Genomic DNA, 17,438 nt, shown 5'->3' with positions numbered 1-17,438 from the left:
TAGTCAGTCTTTTACGCTTTGTGGGCCATACAGACTCTGTCTGCATATACTTTCTTTTTTTTAAAAAAATGCCTTGGGGCACCTGGGTGGCTCAGTCAATCAAGCAACTAACTCTTGATTTTGGCTTAGGTGATGATCTTACAGTTGGTATCTGAGCCCCATGTTGGGCTCCATGACAGCATTGGGATTCTCTGTCTCTCTGCCCCTCTCCCACTCTCTCACTCAAAATAATACACTTTAAAAAAAAACTTTAGGGGCGCCTGGGTGGCTGTCAGTTGAGCGTCTGACTTCGGCTCAGGTCATGATCTCATGGTTTGGGAGTTCGAACCCCGCGTTTGGCTCTGTGCTCACAGCTTGGAGCCTGGAGCCTGCTTCAGATTCTGTGTCTCTCTTTCTCTCTCTTACTCTTCCCCGGCTCATGCTCTTCTCTCTCTCTCTCTCTCTCTCAAAAATAAACATAAAAAAGTTTTTTAAAAAGGCTTTTAATAATAAAAGCCATTCTCAGCTCAAGGCCATATAAAAACAATAGAATAATCAGGAAAGGGAAAAGCAAAGGCAAATAAAATGTACAAGTGGTGGGGTCAGCGCGTGGCCCTGAGCATCAGGACAGCCTGGACAGCTGGGAGAGCTCTTCGAGCTCTCCTACTGAGTTAGGTTAAGTGGCGCCACCTCTGTTTATGTGTCAGAGACAAAATGTACCCCTAGCAGTTCTACAACCCTATGGTTCCAAGTAAAACTCAAAAAGACAGATACTTTCTCTCCATCTTACACTTGTATTTTCCTGCACTTAATGGCAAGTTCATGCCTAGCAGCACATCAGAAAATAATTCTTCTATCAACACCCAGGAAGGGGAATTGGATACTTGATATCTTCTACAAGGAATAGACTCCCCCACAGAGAAACCTGTATGAGGTCCCTCAAAGTATTAGTGACTGCCTGTTGGAAAGGCCAATTAAATGCATCACCTGGTAGGAGGACGTGCGTACAACACTAAAAACTTTTGTGAGAAGTTAGGCCCAGTTATAAGATAAATAAGTTCCGGGGATGACATATACGGCATGGTGACTTTAGTTAACAACACCGTATTGTAGACTTGAAAGTTGGTAAGAGAATAGATCGTACAAATTCTCACTACAAGGAAAAAACTTTTCTAACTATGGGGGGTGATGAATGTTAACTAAGCTTATTACGGTGGTCTTTCACAGTATATACATATACCAAATCATTATGTGGTACATCTAAAATGAATGCAATGTTATAAGTCAATTATAAATCAATAAAACAGGAAAAAAGAAAACTTATGCACTATTATAATTTCAAAAGCATTATTGAGGCAGTCAACAGAAGGTTAGAAATCTATGTTAAGGAGGTTTTTGCTTAGGGATCCCTGGACAAATGGGTTATAAACAATGGGAGCAGTGTGTGAGGCCAGCACAGAGACAGAGGTCAAACCCGCACACCATGCTCCCCTGGGCTGTGTCTAAGATTAAAGCCATCTTCATAGAGCAGTAAAGTGCAACAGAAATACTCTGTGACCATACACTTGCTTCAGATTTCTATCCTTCTCTGGCTATGTTGAGAACCAGGCTGTAAAAAGAAACACAATTTACTTTTCAATTATCATCTCGGACAGAAGACTCTTCATCCTGCTGTGGCAAATAAAGTATGCTAAGCTCCTGCTATACTTAATGAAATCCCCAAATGCCCTCTCTACTTTAACCTAAAGTACATAGATTTACTTGTTAAAAGAGGTATGGCCAGTAACCGATATTTTAATCTGTGGAGGTTTTGAATTAGAGCCAAGTAAACATGGGATTTCCTAGGCTCAGCCTCTCCATGTTGTGGAGTTAGAGGAGATGTCACCCAATAATTCTAGGGACTGAACATACAAACATGAAAGTCACGCTCTAGGAGGGGAGTGCAACAGACCAGTAACCCAGTCACTGAAATCCACGGTAGAGGATTCAGAAAACAGGCCCTGAGGACTAAACTTGGGAAAGCATCAGCCAGCGCAGAACCAAAGAATTACCCACATTTGATTTACAGCCTTTGTGTAGCTCTCTGGGTTGTAGAGGGGAATTTTAGAAAGAGTCTTACTCTGCCCGATATCACTAATGGTTGCAGGATTTGGCTGCATAAACCTCTGTGCTTGTATAGGACTCGGTTTCCACATCTGTCTTTGTTCCTCTGACATAGTATTAACATGATTCATCCATCTGTCTTTCTCTTATCAGACTTACATGCTTGCTGAGGGTGGGATGTGTGCCTTACCCATCGCTGCCTGACACAAGCCTTGGCCGGCACTCAATACTGTAGGTTAGAGGAATCAAGAGTCACTTGCATTTAAAACTTGACATTTCCCTATAAAAGGAAACAACTTTATCTAAAGGTGGGAGTTTCTATACTCTACACATCTATGAGCCCTGCCAGAAATAGGAAGGATTAAAAACAAACAAACAAACAAACAAACTGGCATATAGCAGAGGCTCTCATATTTCTTCCTTATAGAAAAAATATGTTTACTTAATCTCTAGAAAACATACTCTAGAGGCCTGTTACTTTTTATACATGGGTTTCCTCTGGATAACTGTTATTTGTGAGAGTTACTGGAACATAAAAATAAGATCTCATATGGTCATGGTGTCTAGCTAGTCATTAGATTCTTCTCCCATCCTCTCTGTCAGAGAAGAAAGGGAGCAGGTGGGGGAAAGGATAAACAAAAATACAAATAGGAAATGAAAAAGGTTGTACTTTTAATGAGCATATACTGTTGGCTAGGCGTTATTCTAAGTGCTTCACATATATTAGTGCATGTAGTCCTCACAACAGCCTTGATGGAAATATTTTTCCCATTTTATAGACCAAGAAAGTTAAGTATGGGAAGGTTAAACACTTTACCTAATATGACACTATGAGTATCTTACATCAGGATGACAACGACGATAATAACAACAAAAGTAAAATAATAAAGCAACAAGAGCAGTAATTATTACTGACAGGTACGCCAGGCACCAATACATCTTCTAATCCTAACAACCTGAAAGATTTATTATGTGAAAGACATTATTACATTTTTAATAGGTGACCAAGTGGGAATTAATGAGATTAAATAAATTGTCAAGGACAACAAATTCAGGGGTAGAGTGGGGTTTAAAAACCTCTTAGGCCAAACCTGTCTTTGTTTGACTATGTCATGTTGCTTCACCTTTCAGGCCAAGTTCTAAACACATCTGAGATTTACCACCTGCTATGCAAAGTTACTCTTTTGTTCCAACTCAACATACTGGGGAACCCTTAGTAATCCTCCCTAGTAAACACATCCATTACGCTGACCGAGGCTAGGGCAATGTGGCAAAAGTAGGGCTGGGATTTCTATTTAAAATACAGTGCTACTGGACTGATGGAAGAGAACTATACCACCCTCTGACCAGAGAAAGGGATGACCATTCCCTTGCCTGTCCAGACCCTCTAATGCTCACAGGCAAGTGTTGGGTGACATTTAAAAGCGATTGTCTTGGTGGACTCATGTCCGTTTCTTTTCCCCTTCCTTTAGTTGGGAGTTTTCCCCAGACTCACCATCTCCCATCTCATCGGAGAAGGGGAGGCTAAAGACAGCTTCATCAATCATCCGGTTGGGTAGGTTGGTATAGAACCTGCCGACCGTGGTCTCTAGGTTACTCAGCTGGTTCAGCACCATCATGCTCCCTTTAATCACAGGCAAGGCTGTTCGGTCCAGCACGCCATACTTCCCGGAGTTCTGCTCGGCCAGATCTCTCAGAAAGGCTAGCTCTTTCAAACCAGTCACCCCATCTGAAAGGGAAAGCCAAAGGTAGACAGTGTAAACCCAAAGGGTGTATAACCGTACAATAGCCTTGCCATTTAGATTTAATTGAGGGCATGCATGAAATCTTGCCATGTCTAAGAGATCTTGCAGAGACAACCTGGACCCAGGACACAGTTACCAACTCCTGGAGGAGCAAAGCATGAGCTATGGTCTTTCCTCAAACAGTCAACAGGGCAAAGGGGATTCTTCAAAAGGCAGCTATGAAAAACACAGGAGTAAATGAAGGGGCCCCAGCTGGCTTGATGTTTTCCCCCCAAAAGTTTAATTTTTTGGCATTTAATATTTGAAAACAAAAGTGATGATTAACAAGTCTGCATTTAAATAGTAGATAAAGCTTAAGAGTTTTAAAGAATGGTGATTTGCCGTCTCATGTCTTGCCTCTTTGCCTATGAAATACTTGCCAAAGCCTCATGCAACTCAGTGGAAAAATTATGGGTTCCACTTAGGGATGCCTCCAAACCCTGTGTCTTTAAGCTCATTTTAATTACAAATGCTTTCATGCTTGACACTGTTAGGGCAGTACTGGATTTGGTTTACTGAACGTATATTTTCTACGTTGAGAGGCTTTTAGAAACTTTGTAAAAGATTTAGACATACTGGGATGTATTGTTCTAGAACATCTGTAATCTATAGCATAAAAATAAATTTAATAAGCCTTTTTTGAAATTTTGGTTTGCTATTGTTGGCACACAGTCAAAAGGATTAGTAACTGATCCCATATGGGTGCCATTGTAAACAAATTCAAATGATTTCAGTCACTACGGAGACTCTACCAATGAGTCTTAAAAAGGCTTAAAAAGGCCTCATGTTCAACTATTTTGTCTTAAACAACAACAGCAACAACTGAAAAGTTCAATAAATACATTTCCTTTCTTTGTCATGTACTGTTTGACTCTCTCAAATGTAAAAGAAACATAACAGACAGGAGCATCTACTAGGCAAAGAAGAACAGCGTGGGCTGGAAGCTTATCCAAGCTTGGGTATTTTATGTACTACATCATGAAATGAGAAGGAAAGGGGGCAGTAGAGTGGCAGACTGGTTCTATCACCAACATGATCATCCTGGAGGCTGCATTTCCCAGAATCCTTTTCCTATATGCTTCTAGGTTAAAGGTGGTCCAAACGGAAGGGTCATAGACTTGAGAGGTGGAACAGACACAGAGGGACCAGAATGTTACAGTGTGTCGTAACCTTCCCTGATCTGCATTCAGTTCCCTTTCTCAGCTGCAGGTTGGCTTGCTCAACAAGGGCAACTCTAGGTTTAGTCCAGATGCTTCACTGAGAACTCACAGGGGTAGAGCAGCCACGGAGAGCTAACAATCTCCCATAGGCTTCTATGCAGACCTCCTAAATGGTCTTCGGCATTCCTAGCTTTCAGACATCTCCACGAGCTCCAACCTGTTCACCCTCACCAGAGCTGGTTACAAAACACTGAGTTGTCCATTCCTCTTTCTAGATTTTCACTTTTTCAGATTTCCTCCCAATTGTATATACTTTAGTTCTGATGATAAATTCATTGTGCCAAAATTCTCATAGAGACTCTGCTTCCCTATCTGAAGCCTCACTGACAGAGGAAGGGCATGTGTCAACTTTAATGAACAGAGCTCAGAGACGGCCTTTGGAGAGAGGGAAACCTGGCAGTGAGGATGCTGTGTCTAGCTAGATTACAGGGAGAAAAAAGAAGAGTTGAGGTTGGCTGGAGGGAAGTAACCAGAGGCTTTAAAAGAGTCAGATTATGTGGGGCACAGCAGGTGCACAAAATATTCTAATGGGAACTAAGATTTAGGACCACTGAGGAGAAGGGTGATAGTGAGGAGGCTTCTCTACTCAGTATCTGACTGGGCAGACTTCGAATCTAATGGAAAACAGTGATCACTTCCTTTTATGTTTTCTTACTATTGCATTTAATTCTGCCTTGTGTGTCATCTTTCTCACGAAGTCACAAGCTTCTTGAGGACAGGGACTTTGTATAATACAACTCCAAAACCTCAGTGCACTATAGTATAGGCTGTAGGCTCAACAAACTGTTCTCTTCCCTTTGTCTGTCTCTTTCTTCCTCACATGAGTCAAAGAAGCTAAACCATAGGAAAAAAAGAGTAAATGGCACCCAGAGATAACACTGAAAGATATGTGTTCTAGGCAAAAACAGGCCATCCTTGTCTACCTCAGCTGTGCTCAGCCCTGGGCTTGATGCTGGGAATACAAAGAAAACTAAGACATGGCTCATGGCTGAGAAGCTCATTCTTGTGAAAAGTGAAGGGAGATGGGTGAGCACATCATTCAGTGCAATGATGTTTACTGGAAATAAGCACAATATGCTGGCGACAAGGAACACTGAAATACTGAACAGAGAGCTGCCCTGAGCCAGAGTGAGACAGAGGCCCCACCCCCTTTGAGCTATAATGAGCCAGAAAAATCACATAAACTTTAATCCACTCCTTCACCTGGCTTTGAGGACCTGTTATTGATCAGGTACCGTGTTAGGAACTTCTAACACACTGTATCTTATTTATTTATTGTCAGAGCAACTCTATGCAGATCTTATTATTTTCATTTTATAGATATAACTGAAACCCAAAAGGACGAAGAAACTTGCCAGAAGCCACCTGGCTAATAAATGCAGACCGGAACTCAGAACCTCTAGACCTCACACCCCGATTTCTTCCAGGGAGATTCCACAAGATATCTGGAAAGGAATCACACTGACCCAGACACAGATTCCTGCACTCTGCCTAAGAGGGTCTGAATAAAACTCTGAGGGCACTGCCTGGGAGTCTGCATTGAAAAAATAGCCTCCAAGTAATCCTTGGTATGTTAGAACGAGAACCACTGTCTCTAAACCCATGTGGTTCTGTATCAAAATCTGGAAATGGAAGTGGAGGAATGAAAGATCATATGGATCAAGACATGGCTTTGAAAATATGATCACCTTGAACACTGAGGGGAAGGGGTCTGAAAAAGGTGCTCTGGGGGAAGAGCAACATGCATTAATAGGTGAAGAGACAGGATGGGGCAGAAAAACTAGAATACAGGGCTGAACTCAGACTGGAGCACGTGTAAGAGAGAAGGAAAAATATTATCTCCTCAGATTTGCCAATTTATTAAACCCTTTCACATGCTGATTTAATAGCAACAAAATCAACCTTCACGAATACCTAGAAAGTGACACTCTCCCAGGTGCTTACTGTACATTAGGGCTAATCTTCACAAGAACCCCGTCACGTAGCTAATTCTTATCTCCATTATACAGTTAAGGAAGCTGAGGTGGAGAAAGTAGCAGAAGAGGCTTTAGGTGGTGATTCTGCAGGGAAACGTGATATCCACTGACGTAATACAGAAGAATCTAGGTCAGTATTTTGGCTTCCTGGAGCTTAAATCAATGAGCTCAGTTAATAACCTCCATGCAGTATCAAAACCCAAGAATATGAAGGAGAACTGATAAAAATGGAGCTATACAGAATCGTCTGCAAACCCATATAACTGGAGAAGGTGTAGAAATGAGCAGTTGGTTGGAGAGAGACCTGAAGAGAGAGGGACATCCTAACACACACCCTGAATACCAACGTTAGGGAGAAAAAGGCTTGGGCAGGAAGCTGCTTGGCCGTCTCTCCTCTTACACCCTTAATCAAAGCACGCGCTATTAGGGTTCTTTTTTATTTTTTATTTTTTAAAAGCAGCATGCACTTAGAGAGAACTTTCATCTGAAAGAAAAATCTCGAAATACTACCTACCATTCATGAGGGCATAGGTGAGAATCATTACAGAGTTGTTTAGAAAGCTATTTTCTTCATTGATGACGCGGAGAGTCGCCTTTTTATCTTCTTCCGAAGAGTCCTTTGATGTGATACCAGCTGACAAGTAAATTATGACCATGTCTGTATCTAAACAAAAACATACAAATTGAACGCTACGTTGGATTCTAGCTAAAGGCAGCAGTTCTGTTTCTGTTTCATTTCCTTTGGACTTTCCCACCTTGAGGACCTGCCTGGCCCAGCATTCAGACTCCTTCCCATTTGATGCTGGGGCTTTCATCTCCTTGCCTCTGCTTCCTTTCCATCCTGCCCTTTGTGGGCCACAAGGCTTCATTTATCAGTGTCAGCTAAAGAGACGTTCCTAATAAATTTACTAGATAAAAGAAGGTGATTTCCTTTAGGCATTCGTGGTATGATAATTTAGCCATCCTAGATGGGAGATCTCTCTTGCCTTCTAGAACAGAGGATTCAGGACTCGATTTATCCTCTCCTCCATGACTCAGGGGCTTTACCAGGGACACACACTTTTGGGGTGGCCAGGCTTTAAAATGGATGGTGGGAGGGGCGCCTGGGTGGCTCAGTTGGTNAATAAATAAATAAATAAAATGGATGATGGGTCTTCCAGAGGCTTTTAAAACATGAAAGGTTATTTGTCCCTACACGAAGGAGCTCCAGAAAGCATTTTTGTTTTTCTTTTTTAAGTCTATTTTTTTTGAGAGAGACAGAGACAGCGCAAGTGGGGGAGGGGCAGAGAGAGAGGGAGAGAGAGAATCCCAAGTAGGCTCTGCACAGTCAGCGCAGACAGAGCACAATGTGGGGCTTGAACTCATGAAGCTGTGAGATCATGACCTTAGCTAAAACCAGGAGTTGGTTGCTTAACTGACTGAGCCACATGGGCACTCCAAAACATTTTTGTTTTAAAACTTAAAAGTGTAGAAGAGCAGTAAAAACATCAAGATGGGAGCCAGGTCACCTGTGTCGATAGCCTAGCTCTGTAGCTTACAAGTTGTGCCTGCCTAATTTTAGGCAGATTTTTCAGCCTCTCTACACTCTCCCTTCTTAACTCTGTCTACAAAATGGGGATAATGACAGTATTTTCCTTGCAGGGTTGCTGTGAGAACTAATTGGTTAATTCATGTGAAGAGCAAATCAAAGGGTGACGTCAAACAGAGTAAAAGAGAAAGAAACCTCAGCGAGCATGTCCGCGCGCGCGCGCACACACACACACACACACACCCCCTCATATTGGTCTGAAGTAGCACCTATTACTCAAGATTAAATTACTCTCCAAATAGGGCTCATGGGTAGAGTGACTGAGAAGGTCATTTTAACTCAGTGTGAAGAACTTCCTTCAAGTGGATTTACTAAAAAATAAAAGTAGTGAATTTCCTACCACTGGAAATATGTAAGCAGAGGCTGAATGACTACTGAGTGGAGGGAGACAATGAAATGAGCTGGAATTCTACACAGTTTTTCTAATCTGAGATTCACTCTTTTTATTAAGATATCCTACACGGAAGTTTACCTTTCTACTGAGAAATAAATATTTATATACTATGCCATATGCTTATTTCTTCAGGTCCTTACTGTTGTAAACTTTAATTGAGGTTACTTTATAGTTACTGTGGTGGGCAACCTCCAAGTTGGTCCGCCAGTGATCCTATTTCCTGATAGCCAAACCCTTGTGTAATTGTCTCCCTCTGAGTGTGGGCTGGATTTCAAGACTTGCATCTCAAGCACAGAACACAGGAGAGGTAACAGCACGGGGAGGGGGGGGGGGGTTAGGAAAAAGATTGGGTTGCAAAAAGCCAGTGGCTTCCACTATCCAGGCTCTCTCACTCCGAGTCACACAGTATACTGTGAGCCACCCTCGTTAGAAGTCAGGCACCAAAGCCCTCAGAATTGAGTGCCCCCAGCAACCATGTGAATGAACTTGGAGGCTCGCCCTTCCCAAGTTTAACTCTGAAATGGTATCAACCCTGACCAACAATCTGACTGCAACCTCATGAGACACCTTTAGCCAGAGGCACCCAACTATGAAGTACCCAGATTCCTGACCTACAAACACTGAGATAGTAAATGTTTAATGTTTTAAGCCACTGAGTGTTGGGGGAATTTGTTAACCCAGCCATAGGCAATGAATATAGTTAAGTTACCCTCTTAAAAAATTCTCCTAGTGATTAGGATACAAACATTAGGTTTCTTTCAGTTTATAAATTTCCATTTTAAACTTGGAAGCATTCTGTATTATATAGGATTGAATAGTTAATTTATGTTGTATCAATATTGTACATTGAACTGAACAGAGTTTAATAAAATTGACTCAAACAAGTAAATGCAATCTAAGTTGTCGTCTCTTATTTACTGCCATAACTTAATACACAAATAAGTGATTATGATGACTGAAAAACTCTGATACTAACTGCAAATTTAATTGTACTATTTATTCATCAGGAATTAAGAAGTGAAGGCTGATGTAAAAAAAATCCATAAGTTTAGAAATATCCACCTTAAACTTGATGTCAATATTTTACCAATGATATAAATACTGTCCTATGAAATATTCTGATAGGACCCCAAGCATCTCACTTAAGCTTCAGACTGGAAAAATTAATACTACTTGATTCCCTAGTTGGGGGAGTATAAATATACCATGAGGCTGATATGATGTATGAGGCAAACCATTGCCCCATGGCAAAGGTACCAAATGTGATAAATGCCTGGACACCGGTAAGAATGACCTAAAAGAGAACTCTTTGCATTTCCTTACTTAACTTTATGACTCTAGATGTCACTGAGAGCTGATGTTAAGGCACAGGCCCATATTTAGAAAGCCAGAAGGCCAGCAGCCTGCAGCCTCCTTTAGCAGCCAAGTATTTTTTCTTCCCATCCCAACAATAAGACATCCACCCTGTGGATCCTCATGGTCTCTGCCCAGCCTGCCTCTCTCCTTGCCTTATCCTTTTCAGGTATCGGATCTGCCAAATTTGATATATTATTTTTTTTACTTATTAGGATAGTCCCTCTTTAGGCACTCAGAAGAACTAAACCTTGTGATTAATAAAGCCATGGATGAGTAATTCTAAGGGCTCGGGGAAGAGCAAAGACATAGCATGTAACAGGAAGAAAATACAATAGCTTCTATTTCATAAGTTCCTGTCCAAGGTCACGATACGAGCATGTGTTGAGGTCAGTATCAAAGAGGAAAGAGCAACTCAAATTTGGACTTTGCCCAAGCCATTGGATCCCTACTCCTACCTTACCATCATATTCCTTCTGCTATAAAATGGACTACCAACCAATCACACCCTGAACAGGCAACCCAAGTATGTCGATGGTATCAGTTACAGATCTGCCATGGGACTGAACAAGAGCCAGCAATGGGTAAAATATGTGGACGTTCTGATTAGCGCAAAGGAAATGGGTACAAAGCCACCATGATTTATGACATGAAGCTTCTTTTCCTATAGTTACTAACCTGGGGCAGATACTTTATTTTCATGCATAGACTAATCCTTACAACAATCCTACTATGTGGGTCTTACTCACTCATTAACAGAACCCCACCCTAGGGCTTTAAAACAGCACCAGGCATTTGGCAGAAGCTAAATAATTATCTAGGGAGAAGTAATAAGGTAGAGTAAGAGCTCCTAAGATGAGTACATAGGTCCCTCCCTATCCTGTAGCCAAGTCTGCACAGTGTGGCCTTCAGCCATCTAGGCTTGAGGTCAACTTAGATGTTTGAGGTGTCTGCTCTGGTTTAGCCAGGGCTGGAAGTCTTACAGGAAACTGAAAATCATAAAAACCACGGGTAATATTTATTTAATATTTATGATGGGATCCTGGATCTTATTATCACCCTCAGTCTGCAGAAGAGGAAATTAGGCTTGGAGACATCAAATAATTTACATGAGTTCGCAAGTTTATAAAAATTTCAGAGTAGGAATCTGAACTCACGTTGGTCAAAGTCCAAAACCCACATACTTAACCGCTATGCTAAATTGCTTGAAAACACCTCAAATCTCTCCTTAATGAGCTGGACGATGCTAATTTCTGATGTGTTTCCTTACGCAATCCACTCTGAGTTCTTCTTTCTCTGAACTGTCGGTAGAAACTGTCAAGTGAATGCCCGTGAACTAAAATTTAGGAACGTCTTGCTTGGCATAAAAAGGATTCCACTGAGCATTTAAAAAACAGTGCAAGCAGGATTCCTCCTGTGATGGTCACACTTCTTGCCATGTTTTTGTTTGCCAACATTAAGAAAAACCGAAGAACCCAGAGGAGAGATGCCTCTCGTCAAAGCAGCCTTCTGTTAACGTGTAGCACAGGGAAGTTTGTAAGAAGAGGTTTAACGAGGTCTCAGTTTTAAAACTGAAATAAATGTCAACATTTGAAAACCAAGGGAGGTTCACATAAAAATCCAGATTTTTGGCTTCTCTTAAAATAGGAGATCTGGCAAACCTGGGCAGGCCCTCCTACGTGGCAATCACGGGCTGCATAGAAAAACAGCCGCCTTCTCCGTGGGCCATGTGCCCTCTAGTTTACCATGCTCCCCAAAACGATCCTCATTAGCTTACTTTGGTCTCCCTTGACTCACAATCACTGGCCGGCCACAGTCAAACATTTCTCTCCATTATTTGAATGCTGTAGTAATAAAAAATGAACTTAAACTCTACACATAGCTTGATGACTGAGAAATCAAATAGAAAAATCACTTCTGGTGAAGAATGTTGATAGGTAAACAGCAGCTGGTAAATGGCATTGACCAACTAGCCAATCTCTCTTGAATACTTGGGAGATCAGCCTTGTCCACTGGCCTGGCCTTACTGAACTGAGGACAAGTTTTACACTCAGCCATCCTGTAATATTGGTCTGTTGATAGTTGATGCTTGACAGGACTGGGAGGCAAAATTCTAAGAGGATCCCAATGGCCCACACCCTTGTATAAGATCCTCCTCTTGAGGGGAGCCTGTAACTTGCTTCTAACCAAGAGAATATGGCAAAGGTGATGGCCATCACTCCTGTGACTGTACTACATAGAGGGCAAAGTCGGAGGGGTTTTGCAGATATAATTGAGTTTTCTACTATGTTAATCACGAGGGAGAAAAAGCTGATTAATTCAAAGGGGATGAGTCTGATTAGAACAAATGAGCCCTTTAAAAGAGGGTCCAAGTAGGGCACCTGGGTGGCTTAGACGGTTAAGCGTCCGACTTTCGCTTAGGTCATGATCTCGCGGTTCATGGGTTCGAGCCCCGCGTCGGGCTCTGTGCTGACTGTCAGCTCAGAGCCTGGAGCCTATTTCAGAATCTGTATCTCCCTCTCTCTCTGACCCTCCCCTGCTCACGCTGTCTCTCTCTCTCTCCTAGAAATAAATAAAACATTGAAAAAAAAATTAAAAGAGGGTCCAAGCCCTCCCTGAAGTCAGGGGCTCAAAGAAGAGACACTCTCCAGCTGGCTTTGAAGAAACAAGTGCACAGAGGCTTTACAGTTGTAAGGAAATGAATTCTGCCAGCAAATGAGCTTGGAAGAAGACTCCAAGTTTCAGAGGAGACAACAGACCTAGGTGATGTCTAGATGGAGCCTTGTGCAACCCTAAATCCTTACCTAGAATGCAGGTAAGCCATGTCTGAACTCCTGACCCATGGAATGGTCTATGTGATAATAAATGTACATTGTTTTAAGCTGCTATTAAATTCGTGGCAATTTGTTACATACAAACATAAACCAAATATGCCATCCACCATCCTTAGTTGTAATAATTCCAGTAGCTTCCACCTTTTAAGGGCCCACCATGTGCCAGTTACGATGTTTTGCATTTTTCAATGCTGTCTTCGTTTTAATGCAGACACACCGAAGAACTTGAAAATATATTCTTTATCTCGATAGGATACATTCATTAAAAAAGAGTCCTACAAATAGATATTCGAATATAAAAGGGAAAATGACATAGATTCCTTTCGGCAGTTTCAAAGCATGTGTCTTATTTCAAATATCTTTTCCTTCAGCTTAGCATGCATCCTAATTCCAAATTTTCTTTAATACATGAAAATTAAATTAGGGTGCCTTTGTACATTTGAAGGGCCGTACTCATCTACGTGACAGCTGGTTACAAGAAGGAAGGATCAAGGCTAGAATTCCGCAGCCTGCTTACGCACACATGCGCGCAAGCAGACATCCACTCTTACGTCCACGAGGAGGCAAGGCTCACAATTACCATTAAAAAAGACGTGGATATTCCCCTGGGAAATAACTGGGGCTATGTTCTTAATAAAGGGGCAAGAGGAAGAGACTCTGAAAGGGAAGAAATTGTGCAGGTTGAGTGCCTTTGGTTGGAAAAGATGAAAAAATTGAGTAAGATCTTAGTCCTAGATGACCAATAGGACAACACATGAAAATTTTATCCCAGGTCAGTGTTTTTAAAAATCCCTCTCAACATAGCTCTGTGATCAATTTACAATGTATTCCGATCACCATCCTTGATCTATTAGTTTATAAGTCCTCTGAGAGACTGCACTTACTTGCTTGGAACTTTGTGTTATTGTTTGTGCTTCGAATCAGCTGAAATGCCTTTTGAAATCCCACTGCATGCTGGGTAGGACTGTCCAAAGACTTGACGCTGCTGACGAAGGTGGACATTTTCCTTTTTGTCTCACTGGTGGCTGGAGACAGGAACGTCTTATAGCACTGGTCGAGGGAGCATGTCCTGACTGTGTCAGCCACTGTCAGCACAGAGATCTGGAGGACAGAAAAAGAAATCTTGTTATTATTTGAAGGTTTTTTTTTTTTTTTTTTCCCTGAAAAGCCCAAGAACTGAGAAGGCCTACAGAATGGTTTCTGAGAGTTTAAAAATAAATGCCTAGAGGCATAAATCTATTAAATTTGAAAAGGATTAGCTAAAAATTGGTAAGGGGAAGGGACTCTGGAGTTTGATTTTTTTTGTTCCAAGATGAAGTCGGAAGTATGGTGTTCAACTATAACATTAAGAATAACCACTGCAGGCAGGGAAAAATCTTAGCAAGGACTAACCATCTTGGTTTTCCAACTTAGTAAAACCTTAGGAGTTGAGTTGGAAAAGTCAAAATGATGAAGCAGAAAATGTCCACAGGCAACAAATTATCATTAGCTATAAACACACCTGTCTCTGAGGTGTCCTAGAGATTCGGAAACCTCTAGAAGCCTTCCCTTATACCGCACTTCTTGTAAATCTTGAGATAAAGTCCCGCCATCCACCAGCATCCAAGCCCTTGTCCTTTTCCCCTTTAAGCACAACTTCCAGTGTGAAAGTCACAGTTTATTGAAAATCTTACCAGAAGCCATGAGGGAAGCCCAAGACTCAGCTTGGTGGGGGTGGTTTTAAAAGAGATTTGGAAACCAGAGCTGGTAGCTGCTTGCTCAAACACAAGAATAAAAACCAAACCGGGGGCGCCTGGGTGGCTCAGTCAGTTAAGCGTCTGACTTTGGCTCAGGTCGTGATCTCACAGTTTGTGGCTTCGAGCCCTGCATCGGGCTCTGTGCTGACAGCTAGCTCAAAGCCTGGAGCCTGCTATCAGATTCTTTATCTCCTTCTCTCTTTGACCCTCCCCTGCTCACAGTGTCTCTCTCTCTCTCTCTCTCAGAAATAAATAAAAAGCATTAAAAAATATTTAAAAAAAAAACAAAAACAAAATCAACTCTCTTTTCCCAAAGTCATGTTAAATATGAATTTAAAAATATAGATCATAAAACATAAGGTACTTTTTGAAAGGTATTGAAGCAAGATCCAGTGTCATGGGGGTCACTGGGGTAATGGTCACCTTATCATGTTCATCGATGGCGCTGAGAATGACCCGGGCAGCATCCTTGGCGATCTGAAGCTGGGTGTCCGTGACAGAAGCCCCATGGTCCAGGATCACTACTATGTGCTTTGACTGTGGCCGGACCGTGGAGACGTAGATAGGTCTAGAAGGGGGAGAAGCTCTCTGGGGTGAGTCCTGGTTTAGGTAAAAAGACCTCAACCTAACACAGCTGTGAACACTACAGATGTGTAGGCATGTGATGTCCATGTATCTTTCCAGGAATGGCACAAGGCTGGAGAGATCAGCTGGGAAGGCAAAATGGTACCGGTGCCTGAGACACCTGAGACTACCTGAGACAACAGTGTCTGTGAACAGGGACTGGTAATTTAGGTCTTCCGAAGATTAAAGCAACGAGGAGGAGGTCTTCAGAAGCAAATCGTTTTGGGGGCGCCTGGCTGGCTCACATTGGTGGAGCATGTGATTCTTGATCTCAGGGTTGTGGGTTCGAAGCCCACATTGGGTATAGAGATTACATTAAAAATGAAATCTAAACAAAAGAGGGAGGGGTCAGCAAATCCTTTGGGAGGCTGGCCTTTTCAACACATTTGAAAGGCACTGCTCTCAGCTGTGTGTGGTGATACTGCTCCAGGTTACCCAATACTCAGCTACAGAAAATAGAACCGGTGGCCCCTCAGGCTGCAGAGACAGCTCAAGAGGGAGAGGGAGATCTGCTCGCCAGGGCCGGGGTCCTCCTCTGCAGACATACAGAGCGGGGCTCTGCTGAAAGTGAGGCAGCCTGGAATGTGTGAACATGCTGGGCAGGCTTCAATAGCCAGTTTGGTTTCTCTCTCCCCATACAAAGCTTACCGCTTAAGAGGGCCCTTTCCTTTTTGTGCTAAAGCAATTCACACAGGTCAGCCACCAAAAGGCCCCTTATCTGAGCATTTAAAACCATGCCATCAAATCTGTCCAAGCCTGTGATAGCCACTCTCCTTGCCAGGTTTTTGTTTGCCAACATTAACGAAAGGGGGTGGAGGGAGGGTGGGGAAGGTCCAAAGGAGAAATGCTCCCATCAGAAGCAGGCTTCGGCTAATGTGCACTACAGGAAGGTTTGTGAGAAGAGGTTTAATGAGGTCTCTATTCACGGTTTTAAAGCTGGAACAAATTAGGGCGAGCTTAAGAAAGCAAGTCAGCCTCAAGAGAATTCTCTAGTGACACCCCTCAAACACTAGATTTTTCTGTGAAATGTTAGATGCCGGTTGAGTCACAAAAACCTGGGCACAAATTGAGAAATATAGGCAAAGTTAAAAAAAAAAAAAAAGGAATTGCTCAAAATCTGGCCAAGTTTACACTTCTGTTCTCAAGCCAAAAGTCCCACATTAACCCTGAGGTACCACTGTGATTTCACTAGTCAGGATCCTTAAGTCAGCAGGGGAATGGAATAAAAAGAATCCAGGAGAGGTGACTACAGAAATGAAAGAGAAGGAAAAGAAGGAAATCTGACTGTCCCAACACCGACAACCATGTCAAATACGGAATTCTGTAGGTCCTCCAGGCAAGGTGAGGGAATTAAAAAAACAAAAACAAAAATGGTCTATCTCCTTCCAGACTCAACCCATATAAATGAAAAGCAGAATGTGTTCACACTGTCACAATAAGTTGTCAAGGAACTATTTTAGACGAATGTAAAAATAGTGACACTAAATGTAAAATCCGGGAGTCAGTCCCCACAGCATGATTCGCATCCTTTCTTGTGCGCTCGAAAACCCATCCCACATTTCAAAGGACGTAGAGGACATGTAATGGTTACGTCTAGTAAAGGGCTGGGAACAGCAATCTATGAGGGGAGGAACCTGGATTACTTGGCCAAGGGAAGACAGCCTTGAGGGTTGGTTTGATGCAGATTCAGGGTAGATATGCATGAAGCCTTCCAAATGGAGGTGAGAGCTGATTTGTGACAGGTCCCGCTTGTCCTTCTGGACTTTCCCTCATAGGTGATTCATTAACAGCAGCATGCCAGCCAATCTATCTTCTTAGAAGTAAATGTAAATTAGATGATTCATGAG

General features: G+C 42.2%; 1 protein-coding gene across 1 annotated transcript in view; it reads right to left on the bottom strand.

Moving 5' to 3' along the window:
* CACHD1 (cache domain containing 1) overlaps positions 1 to 17,438 on the bottom strand; it is a 127,198-nt gene that overhangs the window by 39,821 nt on the left and 69,939 nt on the right. The window contains exons 5-8 of the mRNA XM_077766137.1: positions 15,391 to 15,535; positions 14,116 to 14,332; positions 7,577 to 7,726; positions 3,578 to 3,811 (exon numbers count right to left, since the gene is read on the bottom strand). Of these exons, the coding sequence (XP_077622263.1) occupies positions 3,578 to 3,811; positions 7,577 to 7,726; positions 14,116 to 14,332; positions 15,391 to 15,535 (746 nt within the window). The remainder of the gene's footprint in view (positions 1 to 3,577; positions 3,812 to 7,576; positions 7,727 to 14,115; positions 14,333 to 15,390; positions 15,536 to 17,438) is intronic.

The sequence above is a fragment of the Crocuta crocuta genome, unplaced genomic scaffold (genome assembly GCF_008692635.1).
Source record: "Crocuta crocuta isolate KB4526 unplaced genomic scaffold, BGI_CrCroc_1.0 scaffold155, whole genome shotgun sequence".
In the NCBI taxonomy this organism is placed as follows: Eukaryota; Metazoa; Chordata; class Mammalia; order Carnivora; family Hyaenidae; genus Crocuta; species Crocuta crocuta.
Note: the sequence above shows the minus strand (reverse complement) of the source record. Positions and strands in the feature narration are given on the sequence as shown.